The 24,413-nt window shown below is 41.3% G+C and overlaps 2 protein-coding genes and 1 pseudogene across 2 annotated transcripts in view; 1 reads left to right on the top strand and 2 right to left on the bottom strand.

The window, feature by feature from the left end:
- Positions 1–13,407, bottom strand: part of LOC148103393 (uncharacterized) — a 30,523-nt gene extending 17,116 nt beyond the window's left edge. The window contains exons 1-2 of the mRNA XM_087839478.1: positions 13,395–13,407; positions 22–285 (exon numbers count right to left, since the gene is read on the bottom strand). Coding sequence (XP_087695604.1) covers positions 22–285; positions 13,395–13,407 — 277 coding nt within the window. The remainder of the gene's footprint in view (positions 1–21; positions 286–13,394) is intronic.
- A 722-nt stretch (positions 13,408–14,129) lies between these two features.
- LOC148103392 (nuclear factor 7, ovary-like) lies at positions 14,130–15,524 on the bottom strand. Its single transcript, XM_087839138.1, has one exon. It carries the CDS (start codon positions 15,522–15,524, stop codon positions 14,130–14,132), a length of 1,395 nt encoding a protein of 464 aa, XP_087695264.1.
- A 961-nt stretch (positions 15,525–16,485) lies between these two features.
- On the top strand, positions 16,486–17,786 carry LOC148103391 (uncharacterized; annotated as a pseudogene).
- Positions 17,787–24,413: the final 6,627 nt, after the last annotated feature.

The raw sequence follows: 24,413 nt of genomic DNA, 5'->3' as shown, positions 1-24,413 counted from the left end.
AACTCCACACACTCAGCTTACCAGTGACTGTCAGGTTAACCATGTTACTGATGGGACCCTCTCTGGACTCACACCAGTAAACTCCACTGTCATGAGGTGTCATCAAAGTGATGTAACAGGAAGAACCAGCTGATTTTCCCCACCCATCTCCACACTGAGTCCTCTGTTGTTTGCTTGTGTTTCTCCTCAGAGTCCATCCAGCAGAGCTGTCGTCCTCCTCACAGCTCAGAGACACAAAGTCTCCTTTAAAGAACTGAGAGCTGCTGGGACTCACAGTCAGACGAGCTGTGAGGGTTAAAATGAAAAACTGATGATCTGTTAGACTTTACATTGTGAAACATGAACCCAATCAGGTCATATCAGTGAACATTTCTCAGGTTTAAACTGTGACAGAAGAAGGTTACTGACCTTGGTTTGTTGTGCAGCTCAGCAGTGAGATCAGAACTAAAGAGAAATGACACTCAGGTTGATTTGAGGTGAACATAAAGAACAACTTCGTAATATTTGATAATAATGAAATAAAACTAATATAAAATATCTAAAATAAAACTGATCACATCATTTCATATTTTATGCTCTAATGTAGTTACTGTTACACAAGGAATCACATACAGTTATGTTATAATAACACGTAACTGTATGTATTAGTAAATACAAAAGACTAGCACTAAACTAAGGTCTGTCCTCTGCTCTGTTCACACAAACACCAACATTTTATTTCATCTTTTCACTCATAAATTCATCAGTAACTCTGTTAAACTTCAGACCTGCAGTTGGTCCTCGTGGTGTTTTGAACTTGAATTCAGCCTGATTTGTTTTTCATGTCTTCTCCTCCATCATCAGTTATCAGGAGAGCAGACAGTCAAAGTACAAGAATTCAAACAAACACAGAGATTCTACTTACAGAGCAGACACAGCACAGATGTTTCCTTCATCGTCCTTCTCACTCATTTGAGCTTTTTTTCATTTCTCTCACTGACACCAAGTAAAGCCCGCCCTCTTCCTCTGAGTCTGTTTCTTCCTCTATTTGTACAGAGTTATTGGTGGATTACTAACCTCTTAATGATTCATGTGATAAATTTATTTCAGAATATGAACTTAGACACTCTGCAGTTCCTCTTTTGTTGCAAAACATTTAAAATTAAGTTGTTTTTTTAAGGGTAACACGCAGAAACACATAAAACCTTTTGTGCTTTCAAAAGTTAAGAAACCAGCAACGTTGTTTTGACATAATTTGAGGTTAACTGAGATGATTACATGATATTTGAGTTTCTCTGTGATAATCGATAAAGCACATCCTGACATTTATGACTTCATTCACAAAAATATCATTTAAAACGTCGACTCTACTTCAGTCTGCTGTCAGTGTTGTAGCTTAGTTAATGAAACAAACTATAACCAGTATAACCATTTAGTGGACGGCCCCCTGGGGCAGCATGGTGATGCTGTTGTCTGACTGGAAGAAGGTGCTGGGTTTGAATCCAGCCTCCATCTTTCTGTGTGGGGTCTGTATGGTTGTTTCTGGGCACTCTGCTTCTCCCACAGCCCACAGTCAGGCAGTTAGATTAACCTGTGAGTCTAAGTTGGTCGTAGATGTGAATGTTTGTGTGTCTGTGTTAGACACAAGACTGATAGGAGACGTGCAGAGTTTATCCAGCCTGTTAACCTGTGGTAGCTGGAATATAATGAACACCATCCTCACACATGGTTTATATATGACCACTAGAGGGAGATGTTGGACTTTAAATACTAACATTGTTATTTTATTTTAATTTATTTAGGACAGTGCATGTTAATGAACATAAATGTAAAAAAAATACATGAATGTAAACATACCAGATTATAGCGAAGGGCTAATTTCCATCTTTTGTCCATAAAACATAAAAAATAGACATAATAATTCAGAATTCATTCATAATAAAAACTCCATCACCAAACTCACACATACACACTATTCTATTCCCAAATAAAACATTAAAACTATACAACTGATACATGATCACACACTTGATTTGTCCATAACCAGTTTTTAACCTGTGCCTTAAACAAATTACTTTAGTGGTGGTGGAGTAAGGGAGTGTAAGACTTTATATATTACACACTCTTTTAAGTGTCACTAAGTTATTGAAGTTCAGTAATTTATGTTTTTTAACACATGACAGTGGTGGTGGGAAGTCGGGTTTTTTTGTCAAGTAGTTTTAAACTTCTTTTATAAATGTTTTCAATAGTTTTAAGTGTTGTTGGACAAGCAAGTGACCCGGACGTCAAACAATAGTCCATATGAGAGATGATCATTGAGTAAAAATAATTCATATTTAAATTATTACGTATGTTATGCCTTTTGGTCAGAAGTCAGTAGTTAGTGCATAGTCTGATTAAGTTACATAAGCAAAGTGATAAATACGTTCAGAGTTAAGAAATGTTATAAGTAATTCATGCTAAAAACAGTTAAAATGTGTGGGTTCGAAATTTGCTCAGAGTGAGACATCGTTATCACAAGCGATCTTTGTATTGTATGTGCGGGAATGGGAGCGAGGGAGCGCTCTGATCATTAACCTATCTTTGACGTATTTTCTCCGTTGATGCTGTAAAAGTGCTTCGGCAGTATTAAAAGAGTGAACGAGTTCATGTACACGCTAAAAGTGCCCTACACGCTTGTACCTTGGGAAACGTTCGTCTTTGTGAGTATTTATATGTTCAGAAACAACTTTTATATGTGTTTACCTGGAGTTAACTGTGATGCTAATGTAACGCACGTGTTAAGCTAGGCTAATCTTTAAGTTTGTCATTAAGATGTGTATTAGCTAGCAGTTTATTTTCACTTTCTGTATGTTTCAGTTACAAATAAGAAATAGCAAGGAGAAGCCTTGAGAGAGGATAAGGCTTTAAAGGATCTTCTTTTTTTTTTTTTTTTTTCTTTGCCTGTCCCGTTTGGCTCTTTTGCCATCAGAATTATTGTCTAAAGGCGAAGAAAGATGCCCAACGGATTTTCTTTACCAAATTGACCATCCCAGCTTTGCCGTAATGGTCCATTTGATTCACCTTTTATTCTTTATTTTATTTTCACTTGCTGAATACGGGACAGACTTGACTGGGGGAAAGAAAGAGGGAAAGAAAAACAGTTGAGAAGAGGGACGGGGGAGAAGGGCAAAAAACAAAAAACAGAATAAGCAAAAAAAAAAAAAAAAAAAAAATACATGTATCGATCACCTGGATCACCTGTTGAGAAAGAAAAAAGAAAACAAGCAGAAGAAAACGAGAGTAATACAATAAACAACATCACAATGATCTATGTGAATATAACAGTAAATACTAAATATTAAACATTATTGTGCAGCACGTAAGATCGACAGCACAGTGTGCATTGAGGTAGGAGCCAAAAAGGGTGTAGTTTGTGTGTGTGATCACCCGTGTGTACACCTGTGAGCATGGACGCGCTTGTTTTCTTAAAAGGTTCCCTCATGTAATGATCTGCTAGAGGGTGTGGGGGGCCACTGCCCGTCCTCCAGGGCATGAAGCAGGTATGGAGGAGATCAAAACTCCAGACATCCAGAGGCCCCCAGAACACAAGAGACCAAGGAAGACCAACAGAGGGGCAGCCGTGCCACTGTCCCAGAAAGAGCTGAGGAGAGTCCCAGATGAGGGGTCACCCAGCAGCCACGGAGCAGAAGCCAGGGGGGGCTGCAGTGACGTGCCCGTGAGCTCCGCCGGCAGCCAGCTGTGCCTGAGTGACCGAGCCCCAGGCCGAGAGGCCGGGGGCACCCCACCTCCGAAGTGGCCCAAGCAAGCCCCGGGCTCCAGGCCCCGATAAGCAGCCGCCAAGGAGTGAGCCGGTGTGCACCCGGACACCCACCCCCGGACACAAAGAACCACCAACGCACCGATGTCTGAGGGAGTCCGCCCCCGGCAGGGGAAGTGGTGGGGGGAGATAGGCCTCCAAACCTTGGAGGGCCTGAGCTGTCCTCAGAGAGGTGGCGTCTGATACCCAACCTGACATATGGACACAGACATACAGGCACACACAGATACAAACATCCATTCCCACCCTCATGCTCTCATATGCACTTACTCCACACTTAACCAACGTGGAGACAGACATAAAGAGACACTGTACACACAATCACACTCCCCAAGCGTACTCTACAAACCGGGTCTAGGTACCCTTGCCCCTGGAGGGGGGAACTGCACCCAGACCCAGGTTGTGTTACCCTTTTTCCCTGCGGTGGGGAGAAGCAGACCGCCCCGACTCCGCAGCAGCAGGGAGGCCCCACAAGGATCTTCATTAAAAGCAAGAAAAGCAAGCCTTGTGTGGAAGATCTCGTCTATTTTGTTCGCTAGCTGTCTAGCTTCACATGGTCACGTGTCGTGAGGGCAGCATAACGTATATGATTAAAATTTCGATTATTAAATTTAAGTACCTGGGACACTTTATTTATGTGACTCTTGAAGGATAAGGTTGGGTCTAGAATGACCCCAAGATATTTACATTGGTACAATGACAACAAAATCTTTCATATTTTGTTGTCACGGTCATCAGATTTTGTGTATTAAACTCTTGGTTTAAATATATTTGACCTTTGAGTGCTGTTTGCTTTTTATTCTTTCTGTTTGACGTGTTTTATAAGTGTAGAAAATGTGTGTCTGAGTCTGCAGAGGAGCACTGGGCCATCAACGCTCAAATATTGTACTAACATATTTTGTTGGTGGACACAGCTGAAGCTGGTCAGGAACCAGTTACGTACCCTGGCCTCTATCAGACCATGAAGAGGTCAGCACACACAGAGAACTGACTACAATCGTTCCCACACAGTAACATACAGTGTGTCAGCACTGAGATCAGCTCATCTACACCTGCAGGTGACGCTCCTCACAGCTGCTGCTCGTAGTCTTTCTCCACAGTATCACAGGAGGTCTGTTTCATTGCTGTGTCAGCTACATATCAGTCATCTCCAGCTTCTTCCTCCTGCACCATCTACAGATTTAACCCCTTCAGTGAATGTCGGGAATTCCCTTTCTCTACATTTCACAGCTCTGATGTTTCGGGTCTCGGTGTGTCACTCCTCAGACGGAGGTTGTTTCATAATCTTTCTGTGGTTTTATGAAACAATAAGGAAGAACAACTGATTGTTTCACAGTTGTGGGTAGTTTCACATTGTGTTATCAGGCTGCTGAGGATGTTTGTCTGAGTGTTTGTGTTATCAGTCATTGCTGCTGCAGTGTGGTGCTGATGCAGGCCTCACACCGTCACAGGAAGGAGGAAGTGAAACTGACACAGACGGTAAAACCTTCTTGTTACAGCGTTTCTCTCGTCTGCTGGGGATGAAGAATCGTTACACAACACTGACAAGTTATTTTGCATCTGAACAGATGGAAAAATGTTGCATTGGAGTGATTTCATAATCAATGTGACCTTTTGGCCCATGAGGTCAGCTCATCGTTGCCCCCTGTTGGTGATTTTGTGAACTGAGGTTTCATGCAGGTCACACAAAAGTCTGGAAGTTTAAATAAGAAGGAATAAACATCGTTATATTTTTAACATTTTATGTTCAGTGTTTTCAGAGAGCCTGACATCACATGAAGAGTTCAGATTCAGTGTTTATTAACTTTTATTTCTTTATTCTTTGCTTGTTTGTTTTTGTTTCCACAGTAAAAAGTGTCACACTAAGTGGACGTCCACCTCTTCTTATTAAGTCGTACAGGTTCCAGTTATCATCCAGGTAAGAATTACAGAGTCAAGTGCTGTGTCAGTTTACCGATAAAGAGAACACGAATTACAAAGTAGAAAAGAACTGCAAATTAATAACGCCAAAGGTGGCGGCTCTGAAATAGTCTCGGCAGCTAGAGGGCAGCACATACGCCCACATGGCCCTTCATACATGTTTTAGTGGTTCACAAAAGGCCTGTTTATTTACTTATTATGCTGCTTGCCCTTTTTAGACCACTTCCTGCCTGGATGTTGGAACCACAGCTCCCGACATGTTGGTACCATCAATTCAAAATAAGCTGAATTATTATATGAAACACAAAAGGAATCTCAGTTTAAAGATTTGATATGTTTTACATGTTTAACTGTAAGTAAACTTATGAGATGTGCAGATCATTGCATTCTTTACTTTTCCCACTGAGAGAAAACTGCACAACATTGGGGTCGAAAACAAATTTTCGTTTTTAATAAGTAACCTTTAACACCTAACCTGTACTTTGTTACCTCTTAAATGAAGCCCCTGTATCAGGTGTTTATCTGGCTGTACTGAGATGTTGTCATGGTAATTTCATTTTGCAGCTGTGACAAAGATGGACGAGGCAGGTAAACACTACTCAGATGTGATGCCATGTGTGAAATTTAAGAAAATTAAATTATAAAACCATCACAATTACAACAGAGTTCAGTGCAGGTTGGAACTGTCCACCCATGTCAACATACTAATAGAAAAACATCAAGCTAGCTAAACTACAGCCACATCTTAAAGATGTAAAAGCCTGGATGACTTTAGTTAGAGAGGAAAGGTTATGATGGTTTGGACGTGTGCAGAGGAGGGAGAGTGGATATCCTGGACAAAGGGTGGTGAAGATGGAGCTGCAGGCAGGAGGAAAAGAGAAATACAACAGAGGGTTGGTTAAAAGGAGGAGGATGCAGGGATGGAGGCTGACGAGTCACTATGGAGACCAGTAAAGGGAACGTCCAAAAGAAAAGGAAGGAATTCACAGAAAACTGAGGTTACTGTAAAAATCTCAACAACCAAACATGATGCACAGCCAGATATTTCCTCTGGATGCAGTAGCGGTTTTAGATACGGGCGACAACCCGGGGCGTCAACCGCCCATGTTGCTGCCCCGGGCAACATGAACGGCAAATAAAACAAAAAATGCTCGTACTCTTGCTGCCCTGACATCAGCCAGCGCATATTGGGAATGGCAGAGGCACAATCAGAATCAGAATACTTTATTAATCCCTAAGGAAATTATGTGTGTTACAGTTGCTCCAAGAAGAAATGGTAAAAATAGCAACAGTAACAGACTAAACTCCAAACATTATGTTACAGATTTTAATATTAATTAGTCATTGTCAGTTGTTGATTTGTCCTGTTCTCATTGTATGACGTATTATGATGGCTGTTTGGTAGCCGTTTGCATACTATGTATACTCTCTCTCTCTTCATGTGTGTGTGTGTACAACAGCTTTATGTTAATGTACAATCCTTAATATGTTTTGCCTGCCAAACAGGCTAGGACCGCCACTGAACACAGTCATTAAGTTGTCGTCACATTGTGAATGTTGAAACATGCAGAAACACAGACAGGTGAGTGTGTCACCTGTGACAGTGATCCAGCTGTTAGTGAGGGGAGGGGCTGTGTGTCTGTGAAGGTGTGTCTCAGCTGGAGGAGCCAAAGATGACGTGATGTAGTGATGGTAAATTTGATTCTTTTTACTGAACCGAGTTTTAATGAGTCACTCACCAAAGTGAATCGTGTTTTTGAGTCATTTGATTCACTGAGTCAGTTGACCAGAGAGTGCAAAAAATTTAGCACGTGAGTGAGTGAGTGAGTGAGTGAGTGAGTGAGCGAGCGAGCGAGCGAGCTAGCTAGTTAGTTAGTTAGTTGTTCGCTCTCTCTATGATTCAGCACAGGAGGGAGGGGGTGAGTAGCTGAAATGTGCTGTTAGCATGTTAGCAGAGCGATGCCACTGTGAGCCGTGAGCTTCTACTCAGGGTTTTTTCTTCCAGTTCAGAGCAGACATTTTTTTGTTAAGAAACTGGCTGTTGTTTTTTCCCCCCCTCAATTTTAATTATAAGCTAGATATATTTCTACTAAGCGAATTAGTTTGCTAACAGAAACAGGGATGAGTCAGTGAGTCAGTTGGGCTTGTGAATCATGATTCACGAGTCAGTAAAGTGATTCTCGAGTATTGAACGATTCGTTCACGAATCGAACATCACTAACATGATGGTGTCCACATTGTTGCAAATGAAGATCTGATCTTATATTCATTTAATATTGATTTATTTTCAGAACCAGTGTGAGTCTGTTTATATTTTCAGTGACTAACAAAGAAGCCACATGCTGATTAAACATATGTTGAAGAACTAAAAAACATTATAGACATATTAACTTTCAAATGAAATCAACAGATTTTGCTCATGTGTGTCAGCTTCACACACACTTGAAAATAAGAAAACGATTATTTAAATTTTTTTTAAAAAACGGTCTAAATTCTTTCATCTTTAATAAAATCATCAGCGTTGCTGCTTTACCAGGTGTAACTATGAAGTTTAACATCCAGGCATCCATGAAAACAGAAGTTATTAAATTTAGGCATCTATAAAAACAGAAGTTATTCAATTTAACGGAGTTAGAAGTTAACAGGAAGTTAGCTCGCCAGTTTCCACCTAAACATTTCATACCATGTTCTGACTGAGAGATTTTTGAAACTAATTAAAACGTACAGCTCTGCTACCACTTCCAACATAAATAAAGACAGAAAACTAAAGAGCAGTGGCGTTTGCAGGGTCACTGAAGTTGGACTACCTGGTATATAATGTTGTGCTACGTGATTGCTAGCGACACAGATATGTTAGCATAGCATTAGCACAGTGAAGCTGGAGGATGAACGCCAACTTTTTTTCCACTCGATAAAAGTTAACGAGGGATTCTGGTGGTCAGGGACAAATGCAGTCGCATAGCAGGATGCTATACACGGGCCAATTTTTGGTTTTTGGCTAGATAAGTAAGATAAGTAAATGTAGTTTGTTTCCTGAGCGCAGAGCTGCTGGAGCTTGTGTTTCATTCAGAGTGACTGACCTGTGTTAAAGATGACAAACGAGATTTAAAAGGAGGTGATGGACACTGAGAAAACTAGAGTACTCGAACCACGGACCAACTTTATCAGCGGCTGATATCCGGTCACCGGCACACAGCTTTAAAACCTCCGCTGAGTTTTAGCTCTCAGTGATTAAACACAGGACATAATTCACTCAGGTTTTGTCTGTTGGGTCATGTTTACTTCGCTGTTTTATTTACAATTGAGCAAATCGGTTTGGCTGAGGTTAAAGTTACGTTTCATAACTGCATAGTTTTAGTAAAGTTTAATGTCTCACTTGAGCATGTTAGGCTTAACCATTCGTTTTTTTTGTTATCTGGTGTTCATTTGTGTTAAACTTTGTTAAGCATTCATTTTGAATTAAAACTAACATTTAACATCTTTTTATACAAGGAGGAAAGAGGGGGGGGGGGGGGGGGGGCATTTCCACTGGGAGTACCCACTAAACAACGGCCACCAGGCAAAAGCAATGGTTATGATTCGATCAGTGTGAACTCCGCCCCCTGACTTGACCACCTGATGGGTGAGGCTGACAGATAAAATAAATTCTTGAAGACAGCCGCAGGGCCAGGACTGCCAAAATGAATTAAATAAATACATAAATAAACTTAAATAATTAAGTAAATGTGTCAATTTATTAAAATTGGAAATAATTGAATGAATAATTTATTGACATTTTAAATGAAATGAATGGGCATTTCATTAATTATTGTAATGTTTATTTATTTAATTAATTAATTCCAATTTTAATTAATTAATGTAACATTTAATTAATTCTTTAATGGTGGATTAAATTAATTGATTTTGGTACTCCTGGCCCACCACACTACGGCCCCTAGAAGACTGTGGTTACTGGTGTCTCTAGCTTCACATGTCGCAGATCAGAATCACTGCTTTGATTCCCGGTGGGTGTGCTGCTGAGTGGTGAACAACTGTTAGACACATGAACGGGTTGGTTGTGTACCGGGGGATTCTGTTTAGGACTACGCTTCCTCCTCATGTTCCCGGCTGTCAGGGACAATCTGCCAGAGGTAACGCTACCTTCGGCTGCACAGCCACAGTTTTTTGTGAAGCCAAGTGTTCAGTACAGAGCTACAAATAGGCTAGATTTATTAAAAGTGTTGTTATTGCTAAAGAGGCCGAGGAGTAACTAAACATCCGAAACACTGAGCAGGAAAGTGCAGGAGGGACAGGTGCAGAGGCCATGCAAACCCATATGGAAAAGAAAACTTATAAAAGATTTGCATCAGATGTGGCCTACTTCATATAGTGAATCATATAAGGCTTACATGATTTACTCATGAAAGTGGCCAATTTCTCAATACTTTCATATATTGTTTTAGTAAGTATCCAAAACATTCAAGTTTCATTATATAATTTTTCAAGAGATCTTATATCTGTTTTCACTCTTGTATGCTTTTCATACAAGTTTCACACAAGACAGATACAAACTTTATCAGATTCATATATATCTTTTCCATATGGGTAGAACTTGACTGCATGCAGAGGTGGAACCCCTAACCCTACTCAAGTAAATTTGAATAAATGTAAGTCAATGGAAGTGTTTGGAAAAATGTGCTTCTAAAAATACTTTTATTTAGTTCATTCACTCATGAGCTGCTGTAACATGAATCAAAAGGGTGATTTGACACCTCAGCATGCAGTCACGTTCTATAGAGTTTTGCTAATGACCTAATCATTTTATTCAGGTGTGTTGCAGCAGGGACGCATTCAAAAGTTTCAGGACACCGGCCCTTGAGGACTGCAGTTGGAGACCCATGCTCTTAGTGCTTCTTACGGTGTGTTCACACCGAACAGGATAGACGCGAACGAAAACGCCCCAAACGCCCCTAATTTGACGCGTGCACATTCGCACCTCAACGCGTGTCCAAGAAAAATCCATCGCGTCTCAAAATTTCATATTTTGACGCGCGTGAACCGGAAATGTGGGAGGAAGTTGTGCCAGACCGTTATCTTTGCTAGATGGCAGCTGTGGAGCTAGCGTTTGAAGAGAGAGTCTCCCTTCTCCCGTTGTGGTCCTACAATAAAGCTGCCTTTTCAGTTAAATTCCCATATGAGAGTCCTGCATTTGGGTCCGTCCTCCTGCCAGCCACACAGCCAACTGCGACAATCACAGACCAAATTTATCTACCGGCTTGACTGGCGGCTGCAAAACATTGCAAGATAATCTTGGTCAGGTATTCTTCCAGTCCACTACTTTACCACGAGTGTTGTTTTATCAATTTGGAGGGATGACTCTATCATCTATATAGTCCACTTTGGATGGTCTGATTTAGAAGAGACGATTTCCAAGAGTCGAAGTGGGGCTTCCTGACAGAAACACAATTCAAAATCTATTTTGTTTGACAGGGAGATGATGGATTAAATATCACAAGGATAGAATAATCCTTTAATTGTCCCACAAGGGGAAATTTGGGTGTAACAGCAGCAAGAAAACACATATACAAACAAACAGTACACAAGACACAGAACAGAAACATACACAATTCTTACATATTTACATGAAGGACAATGGTTACCAAAAACTGAGTACCATAGTGTTGTTAAATTAAATTAAATTAAATACAGATAAGAGGCAACCCTGGTTATAGTGTGAATCGGTTGATAAAATAGTGCAAGAAACAGCGCAGATGTAAACATCTGTATTTGTTGGGAGCAGTTCTGATTGTACAGTCTGACAGCTGCAGGGAGGAAGGACCTGCAGAAACGCTCCTTCATGCATCGAGGATGCAGCAGTCTGTCACTGAAGGAGCTCTGCAGTTCAGCAACATCTACATGCATGGGGTGGGAGACTCTGTCCATCAGAGATGTTATTTTGGCCAGAGTCCTTCTGTCTCCCACCACCTGCACTGGGTCCAGGGTGCATCCCAGAACAGAGCCGGCCTTCCTGATGAGTTTATCCAACCTCTTCCTCTCAGCTGCTGATAAACTGCTGCTCCAACATACAACACTGTAAAAAATGACAGATGCCACCACAGAGTCATAGAAGGTCTTTAAAAGCGCTCCCTGGACTCCAAATGACCTCAGTCGCCTCAGCAGGTAGAGTCTGCTCTGACCCTTCCTGTAAAGAGCTTCATCCCTGTACTTATACTTTTGTGTTGCTCTCTCATCACATTTTCATTATTCTCATCACTGCTTAAAACAACACACATCTCTCTCTCTGTTTTTTTAACTGTCCTTTCTCCAAAACAGAAAGTAGCATTACAGCTGTTTCAGGCTGAGAAACACCAAACACTCTTCGTATTATCATTCATATGTCATCCACACAACTATTTTATTTCTTTTTGTCCACTGGGCAGGTGACCTGCAGAATCATGTCTGCCCCAGCTGGATACCTTTTCACACACACCGTGACCTCAGACACACTCACAATCACTTCTGCTTAGAGCACAATTTCACTTCATTCGTCAGACTTCTTTTAAGTTTGCAGCAGGCAACGTGACTGAGTATTGTGTCAAGATAAGTAGGAAGACCACGCTATAATGGACAGTTTAAGGAAAAGGTCAACTTTACAAGGAATCTTTTTGTTTTGTGTTTTGACAGAAAGATGAGACGTTTGATGTCTTTGAAGTCTGAGCTCTGGGCTTGAGTCACAATGTGGTTTGGTTAGCTTAGCTTAGCATGATGGCTGTAAACAGGGGGAGCAGCTAGCTTGTCTCTGTCCACAGTCAAAGATAAAGAGCAGCTGTACCTGGGCCTCCTTGTTCTGATGGTTGTTTGTCCATAACGGACGTCTTCAGTTCTCACTGCTGAGTAGACCACAGCTGAATCAGTCTCTGTGCAATAAACACATTAAAATTACTGCAACAGTGCTGTGATATTATTACACTACAGCGATGGAGACATTTCATTCTGTTCTTTTAAGCTTATTAAAAGCATTAAATGGTGTCTTTTTATAAATTTATAAATAGCAGCAACTTTTCACAGTTTTTATTTTTAATCTTAACACCTCTGCAAAACAGTGAGAACAAAGAAATCAGGAAGTTTCTGAGAAAAAGAAGAAGGACGACCACAGAGCTGCAGACTGATGCACTTTTACCACAGAGCATGAAGGAAACATGCAGGACCAGTGTTATCAGCCAAACCCAAACACACTGCAGCAAGAAGCTCCATCAAGTCACTGATGGATATAAAGGACGTTTTATCTGTTCAGTCTCTTCATATGTCTCATGTTCACATGTTCCATATCTTAACTGTGTGTACCGACAAACACGCATGTGTGGGCCTCGTCTGAGCCCTGACATTTATGGCTCAGTCACAGCACTGCTGAATGTGATGTCATCCAACAACAAATACCTGCTGTAGAGCTGCAACAAAGTCCTTCTAGAAGCAAATCCACCCACTCTGTCTACGTGGCTGTGGACACAATTTAAACACTGAGGCTTCAAAATGCAGCATCTACAACACTCACTCTGCCTCCATCCAGCCTTTATTTAGATTTGATGCATCAGTCTCCATGGTGATGAGTACAATTGGCAGCTGAAACTGTTGTGAACTTCTCCATGAGTCATATTTCCTGTTTCAGAGCTGCTGATTGGCTCTTTGGGCCGTTTACCTTCAGGAGTCATGGACGAAGCACTGAAGTCGTTCACAGAGAGAAGTGTGAACTGATCAAGCAAAGAAACTGAAACATTTCAAACAGAAGAAACTGAACTGTTTCCTAATTCCTGTGACTCTGACCTTTGACCTGTGTGTTTATTATCTTTATTATTTTTTAAATCTTTGATGTTTGATGTTTCCCTTTGAATCCCCCTGAAGATCCTGACAGTGAAGCACGTACATAATACTCCAGCCTTTCAACTCTGAGCTTATTTAGTTCTATTAATACACTGAAATCTCATTTGTGTCATGAAGAAAGTCTTTAATCAAACAGAATTCAAAGATCAGAAACATTTCATATATGGAGTTAAACATGAATCATTGTTTCAACAATAGATTTATTGTTGTCATAAACAGACAAGAAGACAACAACAAACTGCTCCTCCCATTCAACACATGTCAGTCCATATCCCAGCAAACGAAATCATCTCCATTTACACATCAAATAGAAACATGAATCACTTGTAATGATTAGAAACTTGATAGAATTTCAAATCTAGTTTGGGGAGTCATTCAGTGAGAAACAGTGAAATGATTTTCCATGTGAAAAGGTGGACAGCAGAAACAGAAAGAAACAGTGAGAACTAAAAGAGAAACAAAGAGCTTTGGAACAACGAGGCAGCAGGAGGACAGCTGCAGTTTAACAGCTTCAATTCACTGACAGGAAACAACATTAGAAATATCATCATCCTCAACTCATCTGCTGCACTGACACTGACACCTTCAACGGACACACCTTCACTTTACCAACAACAGTGCGAATGATTGGAAACATCCTGTGAGTGAAAGTGTGTGTGAAGGTGTGTATGTGTGTGTTAGTATCAGGATCAGAGAACGACAGCTTTCCTCTGTTCCAGTCCAGATTCACTCTGATCCTCTGGAACTTCTTCTGGACTGAGAAAACAGTGACACCAGCTGATGGTGAGCGTTTTAAATATTCACCTCCACAGTACCCAATCCAAGACAATCCAGACTGTATGCGTCCCTTCCTCTGCACAGACTCTGCTAACACACCCAGATTCCACCATATACTGTCTCCAACTTCAACATCCCAGCTGTGAGTCCCTGAGTTAAAGCCCTCAGAGCCCAGGACAGAGTAGGACCAATCAAACCTCTCTGGATTATCAGGAAGCTGCTGCCTCTCTCCTCCTCCTCTCACACTGGTCAGATCTTCAGACAGGATGAGTTCTGGATGAACAGTGTTTGGGTCCAGAATGAGAGGAGTGTAGGAGACCATGTCCTTCATGTTGTTCCAGATGTTGAAGGTCAGGTTGCCCAGGTGTTTGGCCTGGTCTATCAGAGCTCCTGAGGGCAGCTGTGGATCATCCAGCAGGGGGCAGCGCTGGACTCTTTCCACTGCAGCCTTGTAGTTGTGCAGGAATGAGACGTCTTCAGCTCTCAGCTCCTCCTCTGTGGCTCTGACTGTGTCTGAAAGAGCTGCTATCTCTCTGCTCAGAGCCTCCATCTTCTCCTTCATCATCCCACTCTTCTGCTCCTCTTCCTCCCTCAGTGCAGCCAGCCTGGCCTCCTCTTCCTCTGCTAGAAACTGCTGAAGCTTCTTAAACTGCTCCTTAATCTGCCTCTCTGTGTGTCGGGCCTGGACCTTAATGTGTTCTGCTGTTTGATCAAACTTCACTTGAACTTCTTCACAAACCTTTAACTTCTTCTTTAAGGGCTCCAGAGTTTCCTGAAGTTCCTTCTTGTGTTGTTGTGCAGCTTCATCAATGGGTCTGAATCTGTGGTTGGTGTGTTTTTCTGAGTCTCTGCAGACGAGACACACTGGCTGCTGATGGTCCAGACAGAAGAGTTTGAGTTTCTCAGAGTGCAGACTGCAGAGAGCCTCTGAAGCTCTCTGATCTCTCTCCTGTAAAAACGACTCACACAGGTTCTTTAAAGCCAGATTTAAAGGTGGTTCATCCATTGAAGATCTTCTCTTACAAACTGGACACTCGTGTGTTGGTCTCTCTCTCCACCATCTCTTCAGACAGTCTTTACAGAAGCTGTGGCTACATGACAGAAGAACAGGATCTCTGAAGACCTCCTGACAGACCGGACAGCAGAGATCCTCCTCTGATCTGGAAGCCATTGAGTCTGTGAGTGAAGCTGAAAACAGCAGACAGGAAGTACAGTCAGTCCTGGCTCCCCTCCCTCCTCTACCACCTTCACTGAAACTTCCTTTGAGTCGTGTTTTTGCTCAAACTCACCTTCAGTGTGTGGAGCGTCAGCAGCTTGAAGCAGCAGTGTTGGAGTTTTCCACTTTTCTCTCCTGTAGCTGGACTCACTCAGAGGAAGCTGCTAGTTTGGTCTGAGCTCAGTCTGATCGTCTGTGCGTCTCTCTTTACTGAGGACGAAGAACTTCCTGTTTCCTGGTTTGTCACATTTGAGTGACGTGAGGGGAGGAGACAAATGTTGCTGTTTGACTTTTAACTAAGGTGTGTTTCAATCCTGCCTGCAGCTCAAAAACTGTCAAACAGGTTTTGTGTCTTTTCACAAAATATTTTTTGTGGTTTTACAAAATATATAAAAGAGCAGAAAGAAAAGAAATAAGTGTAAAGAGTGCAGCAAAATGCATGTTTTAGTGTGAGTTGGTTCATCTGATCTGGTTGTGTAAAAGTCACTGCATGACACTGAGTGTTACTTTTGTGTTACTGACACTCATCTCTGACATCTCTTTCTCTTACTTTCTTTTTTCTGTTATTTAGTCAAAAACCTTTCAAAGAAATAATGAATTCTCCACACGTGTTTGAAGGTTGCTGATACGTTCATCTAGCACAGACCTATTGCTGGAACGCCAAGACAATTCTACTACAATGGCAAAAACAAGACGCAAGTCACCAGAGCTCTTTGTGTTGCTCGTGCATGAGGGAGAGAACTGTGACGAGCATCGTTCCCTCCAAGTAAGCAAATGAATGTTAATAGTCAAACATAGAAATTAACATTTGCAAAATCATTCCAGCTTTGTGGTGCATCTCCTCCAGGTGTGTAAATCACACATGCAGAGTGGTTTGAGTTCCTCAGAGCTTCATAAATGTCTCTTCCAGTTGTTTCTATCACTGTCCATATGACCAGAGTCCAAATGTACGACAAAAATGGCGGATGTAGCAGGTGGTGGTGCAGACGTAGCTCCGACTTTCAAACGGTCACGATTAAAACCAGAGATATATAAAACAACTGATGGAAGGGTAATTGTAGAGGATCAACTACTTAATTTCCTTCCTGTAAAAATCAAAACTTTAAGTCAGGATGAAATTGTGTTGTTGGCCACGAACACATTTGAATCCGAGGGAATTGAAGCCTCCAAGAAAGTTTTGTTTGAACTCTGCCCCACTACCTCACAGCGGTGTGTCGGATATAAAGGACAGCATAAAGACGCCAACAATATTAAACTCTGTCTTAAAGTGCTGAATGAGTGTGGGGAGAATATCCCAAGATTTGTATCTCATCACCTGGATGATTTGCCGCCTGTTACATACTCCAGCATGGATGTGTGTTGTCTACTACGGCGAATGGACCAGCTGTGTGCTGAGGTGGGTGCTTTAAAACATGTAGTTAAACTACAGGCGGATGTCTGCGAGCAAGTCATGACCAATGCTGTGGAGGTCGGTGGGGGAGTCGAAGTAAAGGCGGCCCGCGCGGAAGGCAGGAAGCCGGAGCTTTGGCTGCTTCAAGGACTGGGACAAGCACAGTGTCAGCGTTTTGTCCGGAGATGTTGCTACGTGGTCAAGATCGGGCTCCGACGACAGCCTCAGGTCGTAATATGGAAACTACTGCAACGACGGAGGATCCCGTTGAGACAGTGCTTTCTACATGCTCCCCACAATGGAGTAAAGTTGTGAAAAATGGCAAGCCTCGTCACAAGCTGGAGAAGGTTAATTCGGGTTCAGGAATGCATGCTGTTACCACTGGACACAATAAGAGGCCTGGACCTGTATCGATTATTGGCACTGGAGCTGTGAGTACAATCAGAACTGTGAAAACTAAATTGGTGAGCGTGTTTGCCACTAAATTTGCCCTGGATGTAGATGCAGAAACTCTTGCTCTGTATTTGAGAGAGAAACTCAAAAGAGATGTGACCTGTCAAAAAATTGCTGGTAAACGTAGCAGGTTCGGCTCTTTCAAGGTTACTGCTGAATGTAACGATGTGGGTGAAATGTACAATCCTGAACTCTGGCCTGAAGGGGCTCTGGTCCGGCGTTTTTATGAACCTCGTAAGACCGGTACGGTGGTGCCAAGCTCAGAGGATCCAGCAGGGGAGATAACTGTGCCTTTTGGTACCAATGTATCAACATGAAGATGTCTATTAGGATATTATCTTACAACTGTCGTGGTCTACGTTTGGGACAGAGTGCAGGGGACAAAGCTCGACGGATTGTTGTGGACAGTCTGCTTGCAGAATGTGACATTTTATGCTTGCAGGAGACATGGTTGTCCAAACAGGACCTGGGAAAACTTAACTGTCTAAATGCAAGTTTTTTGGGAGTGGGGGAATCAACAAGTGATCTCAGCACAGCAATAGTCAGAGGCAGAATACCTGGAGGGGTTGCTGTGCTCTGGGATAAAAAAATAGACCCTGTGATAAAGCCCATTAGACTGGATGTAGACTGGTGTATTGGTATACAATATACACAGAACAATAGTAGTTTTATCATTCTTAATATTTATACTCCCTATGAATCTTGTCAAAATGAGCAAGAATACCTCAGTAGGCTGGCTTTTATTAATGCATTTATTCAAGACAACGATACTTACAGCATATATGTTTTGGGTGATTTTAATGCTGATCTCACAGACAGCAGTTCTCGGTTTGCTAACCACTTAACTCACTTTTGTCGAGTTAATAATCTTATCTTGTCTACCAAAGTGTTACTGCCTGCAGATAGCTATACATACATAAGTGAAGCCTGGCATAGTACATCATGGCTGGACCACTGTATCTGCACAGCTGATGGACATGCAGCTTTAGCAAACATGACTATTAGGTATGAGGTAACTGTGTCAGATCATATACCTTTTGGTTTTACTGTGAATGTGGAACAAATGCCAGCAACAACTGGGAATAATATTACTAATATTGCTACCAGTGTAAAATTAGACTGGTCAGCATGTAGTGAAGATGATTTCTTAGCTTATCATATTAATACCGATATACATCTGAACAACATTTCTTTGCCCAAAGAAGCTCTTTTGTGCAAGGATGTCAACTGTAAGAATGCTGTGCATAAACATTTACTCTGCTCCATGTATGATGATATAGTGGCTGCTCTGTATGAAAGTGGTACACTGCTTGATAAACAATATAAGCATAAGAAACCTAACATCAGACCTGGCTGGAAAGAACATGTATCCATGTACCATGATGAAGCTCGCATTGCTTATAAATGTTGGGCCATGGCTGGAAGACCTAAACAAGGCCCAGAATTTGAACAGAAAAAATGTGCGAATGCCAGATATAAGTACGCTGTTCGCTTTATAACTAAAAATGAGCAAATGCTGAGAGCAGATTCTTTGGCCAGGAAAATGCTGTGTAATAATATGGCAGATTTTTGGAAAGAGGTGAAAGCTCTTAATAACTGTAAACCATCTCTACCATCAACTGTTGAAGGTGTTTCTGGGGCAGATAACATTGCAGCGTTATGGAGACAGCATTACAGTGCGTTGTTTAACTGTATAAAAAGTGATCCATATGAGGACAATCTTGACATGAGTAATGACACAATAAGTGTAGGGACACATGAAGTATATGAAGCCATTCATAGGTTGTCTGATAATAAAGCTTCTGGTTTGGATCACATCACTGCAGAACATTTAAAACATGCTAGTTTAAGGCTAGCTCCTCTTTTAGCACTCTGTTTCACTGGGTTTATGATTCATGGCATATTACCAGACTCAATGCTGTGTATTTTACTGGTACCAGTTATGAAGGACAAAGCTGCAAAAGTGAGCTGTTTGGATAATTACAGGCCAATTGCACTAGCCAGTATTTTATCTAAGGTGTTAGAAATAATCTTGTTTGACAGAGTTAGTGTGTTCATCTCTTCTCTGGATAATCAGTTTGGCTTCAAACCAAAGCACGGCACTGACATGTGCATATATGCACTCAAGGAAATAGTCAGTTTGTATAGGGCTAAAAATTCATCTGTCCTCATGTGTTTCATTGATGCCTCTAAGGCTTTTGATCGAGTGAACCACAGAAAACTTTTTGATAAATTGAAGACACGAGGAGTTCCTCAATACATCGTGAGGATTCTCTCTTACTGGTACGCTCATCAGAACATGCAGGTTAAATGGGGAAGCAGTATTTCTGCCCCCTTTAGTGTCAGCAATGGTGTCAGACAGGGTGGGATTTTGTCTCCAATTTTATTTAATTTATATGTTGATGATTTGTCCATGCAGCTGAGAGCCTGTAACACTGGGTGTATATTAGGTAAAACATTGATAAATCATCTTATGTATGCAGATGACCTGGTTGTTTTTAGTCCAAGCAGTGCTGGGTTACAGGATCTTCTTAATGTCTGTACTGAATATGGTGTGCAATATGACATTGAGTACAATGCTGCTAAAAGGGCTGTTTTGATATGTAGAACCAAGCAGGATAAACAACTAAATTTCCCTTTGTTTAAACTGGCACAAAAAACTCTTGAAGTTCATAAAAAGGTGAAATACCTTGGTCACTTTATTACTGCGCAAATGAATGATGATGATGACATGTACAGACAACGATGCAAGCTCTATGTGCAGGCAAATACTATTGCACGCAAATTCAGCTTTTGTTCACTTCCAGTTAAAGTGGCTTTGTTTAAAGCGTATTGCACACTGCTATATACTGCCCCCTTGTGGTCATCCTACAAACAATGTAGCATGCTGAAGCTGCATGTTGCATATAATGATGCGATGAGAATCCTTTGCAGGATACCTAGAAGTGGTAGTGCCAGCCAGATGTTTGTAGCTGTGGGTGTTTGGACTTTTAAAGCACTTTTAAGAAAGTTAATGTTCAATTTTAGAGAACGACTGGATGGTTCGAGTAACTGTATAATTTTAGCACTTACAGATCCGACAGTGAGTGGTTCCCGTTACTCATCCAGTCTGAGAAAGCACTGGTTAAAGTGTTTGTGTATTTATTGATTTATTTTAAGTAATTGTGTTTTATGTATATTATGGTTTTATATTTTTACAAATGCTTTATATACTTATTTATATACTTATATATATTTAATGGTCTATACCTTGTGTTGGGGGGGGGGGGGGGGGGTTTGTGTTTCTGTCTTGTTTTTTATGGACATGAAGTCTGCCAATAAAGATTGAATTGAATTGAATTGAATTGAATTAAAGCAAACACTGCCAGTAGCGGTTTTAGATACGGGCGACACGGGCAGTTGCCCGGGGCAGCATCATGGTGGGGGGCGGCATCACGGGCATCGGCAAAAAAAAAAAAAATGCTCGTACTCATGCTGCCCCGACGTCAGCCAGCGATTATTGGGAATGGTACAGGCACCGATCGGTTTTCTATCGCCCATTTGCTGGGAGTAAGGACGCCCTCCGTTTGCGAGGTGCGCCTGCTGCTTGCGGCACAGGGAGGAGAGGGCGGGGCGGCGGGAGATTCACTGTCTGGCTGGAGCAGCATCTAATAACCAACTCTCAAAATAAAAGAAAATAAAAACAAACCAACAAACATGAAAACACCAGACATTATGATACAGACTTATAATTTGCACCGATGTTTTTTTTCAAAATTCTATACGTGAAAAGTGAGCGCGAGAGCCCTCGGTGCGCCTGCTCGCTGCTGAAGTCAAAGTAAACTTTATTGTCATCTCCGCTACATACAGTCCAGTATATAGAGAGACAAGACGACGAGGCTCCAGTTACAGCAGTGCAAGTAAACAAACAATAAATATAAGAAGAGTAAGAAAATAAATATACACTTTAGGACTCGGGGTAAAGGGATCAATAACAATTTAAAATTCACAGTTTGATGATTTAAAGTCTCACACACAACCCGTCAAAAGGGGAGGGGGGCCGGCTGCTTCCAAATAGAGCACATTTAATTCATAATGTTGTAAATCCAAGCCCATTATGTATTCATGATTTGAGTCCTGGGTTGTGTGAAATCTCAGAAATAAACCTTAGACAAAGTGAATCTGTGAACTAAGGTGTAGGTGTGTTAGGTTATGTTGTGGTGATCCTTGGGTTGGGGGATTTGTGTTCATACTGGAGTGCAAAATTAAAACCAAGATGGACAAGAAAAGTTCAAAGCCATCAGGTCCTCAGTTTAGAAAAAAGAGAAAAGAAGAGGAAGAGAAACGAGCAAAAGATACAGGTAAGCAGATGTGTGATTGGATAATGGCAGGTCATCCTGAAACAATCAGAGTCAGAGTACTTTATTAATCTCTAAGGAAATTATGTGTGTTACAGTTGCTCCAAGAAGAAATGGTAAAAATAGTAACAGTAACAGACTAAACTCCAAACATTATGTTACAGATTTTAATATTAATTAGTCATTGTCAGTTGTTGATTTGTCCTGTTCTCATTGTATGACGTATTATGATGGCTGTTTGGTAGCCGTTTGCATACAATGTATACTCTCTCTCTTCATATGTGTGTGTGTACAACAGCTTTATGTTAATGTACAATCCTTAATATGTTTTGCCTGCCAAACAGGCTAGGACCGCCACTGAACACAGTCATTAAGTTGTCGTCACATTGTGAATGTTGAAACATGCAGAAACACAGACAGGTGAGTGTGTCACCTGTGACAGTGATCCAGCTGTTAGTGAGGGGAGGGGCTGTGTGTCTGTGAAGGTGTGTCTCAGCTGGAGGAGCCAAAGATGACATGAGGGTGTCAGCTTCACACACACTTGAAAATAAGAAAACGATTATTTAAGTTTTTTTTAAAAACGGTCTAAATTCTTTCATCTTTAATAAAATCATCAGCGTTGCTGCTTTACCAGGTGTAAACAAAGTTTAACATCCAGGCACCCATGAAAACAGAAGTTATTAAATTTAACGGAGTTAGAAGTTAACAGCAAGTTAGCTCGCTAGTTTCCACCTAAACATTTCATACCATTGTTACAGGCATGGCCCTTTAAGGGTGAAGCCTGATGGGAAATGTATTTTGGGATGCGTTTAGCGGGACTGCTGGTGTGGGTGTGTGGAGAGAGAGCGGAGAAGAAAAAAAGTAACAGTTAGCTACAGAAGAGACGGAAAGAAAATAAATAAAAGGAATATAATAACTCCGTTGACAGCCAGAGTTGTGTCGGTGATGCTCGCTGTGAGTAGACTGTTTCAGCCCACTGTACGCGGTGTTCGTGCCTTGGAGAAGAAATAAAGTTCGGTGAAGCAGTTTCCTACGCCTCCTTCGATCTTTTTGCTAGCAGAGTTGACCTGTATAGTAAGCTGTTACTGGCTACGAGCCAGTTACGGAACTTTCAAGTAACTGCCAGAGTTTCTTTACTACGGTTCGGGACCGTGGATCTGGCGCGGTAACACCATGTTCTGACTGAGAGATTTTTGAAAGTAATTAAAACGTACAGCTCTGCTCTCACTTCCAACATAAGGACAGGAAACTAAACAGCAGTGGCGTTTGCAGGGTTACTGAAGTTGGACTATCTGGTATATAATGTTGTGCTACGTGATTGCTAGCGACACAGCTATGTTAGCATAGCATTAGCACAGTAAAGCTGGAGGATGAACGCCAACTTTTTTTCCACTCGATAAAAGTTAACGAGGGATTCTGGTGGTCAGGGACAAATGCAATCGCATAGCACAGGGGTCGGCAACCTGCGGCTCTGGAGCCGCATGCGGCTCTTTTGTCCTTATACTGCGGCTCTGCGTGGTTTGGGAAAATAAATTAGAAGTATTTAGCTGAAGTGTATTTTATTTGTGTTTAGTTCTTTTTTTTAACTTGTAGTTATAAATTGGAAAATTATGATTTTGAAATATAAAAATAAAATTATATTCTATTTTTTTTTCATCGCTCAAAATAAGCGTCACACTCGCGGAAGCCAGTATACCCGCCGAAACGCCGTGCATTTATCGAGACTTTCGACCCCAGGTAGGCCAGTTATGGATCTTCGGATCCACATTATGTCGGCAGCTGTTCTCCACGGTGAACTATGTTAAAAACAAACACCGCTCACGCCTCACAGAGGACAGCTTACAGTCCTGCGTAAAGATGAAAGCCCCAATTCGCGCTGCAGACCACGCCCCGCCACACACATTAACCAGGTAAAATACATATTTAGGCAGAATTTTGCAAATATCCATTTTTTTTCTGACGGAATAGTGGTTTTTTTTCCAATTACTTTTTAAAAGTCAGGTCAAGGTCCCAAAGCCCAAAGGCAATATAAGGGTGGCGGTTCACAACAGTTTTTGTTTGCTACATGGATCATTTTAGTTCAGCTGGGTGTCTTTCTTTTTGTTATATTTCTTTAAGAGTTCAAAATATGTTAATTACATAAATAAAATGTAATTTTCTCTGTAGCACTTCATGGATTTCATAAGCAGCACACCTTAGTTGCTCTGTGGATTCTTTTAAAAAGCAGTTAAAAACCTTTCTGTTCAAACAAGCCTATTGTTGATCTTCGTATTTTATATTCTTTACATTATTTACATTTGATCTTTTACATTGTGTATAATGTCTATTGATTGTATTGTTTATTTTAATATTTGTGTACAGCGCTTTGTGACTGCCTGTCTGTGAAAAGCGCTTAATAAATAAACTTTACTTACTTAATTTAGTTGTTCACACAAAGCATAAAAGTAAAAAACAATATATACAGTGTTATCTTCATTGTAGATTTCAAAAAGTATTTGCGGCTCCCAGTGTTTTCTTTTGCGTGGAAACCGGGTCCAAGTGGCTCTTTGGGTGTTAAAGGTTGCAGACCCCTGGCATAGCAGGATGCTATACACGGGCCAATTTTTGGTTTTTGGCTAGATAACTGAAGTTTTAATCGTCGGTCCTGAGGCTCAGAGAGAGAAA

Source organism: Neolamprologus brichardi, chromosome 3, assembly GCF_056152115.1.
Source record: "Neolamprologus brichardi isolate AB-2024 chromosome 3, ASM5615211v1, whole genome shotgun sequence".
Taxonomy (NCBI): Eukaryota; Metazoa; Chordata; class Actinopteri; order Cichliformes; family Cichlidae; genus Neolamprologus; species Neolamprologus brichardi.
The sequence above is the reverse complement of the archived record's forward strand: the minus strand, read 5'-3'. Positions and strand labels throughout refer to the sequence as shown.

What these genes read in the sequence shown, in the direction of transcription:
- LOC148103392 (XM_087839138.1), bottom strand. Translation starts at nt 15,524, where the DNA reads ATGGCTTCCAGATCAGAGGAGGATCTCTGCTGTCCGGTCTGTCAGGAG.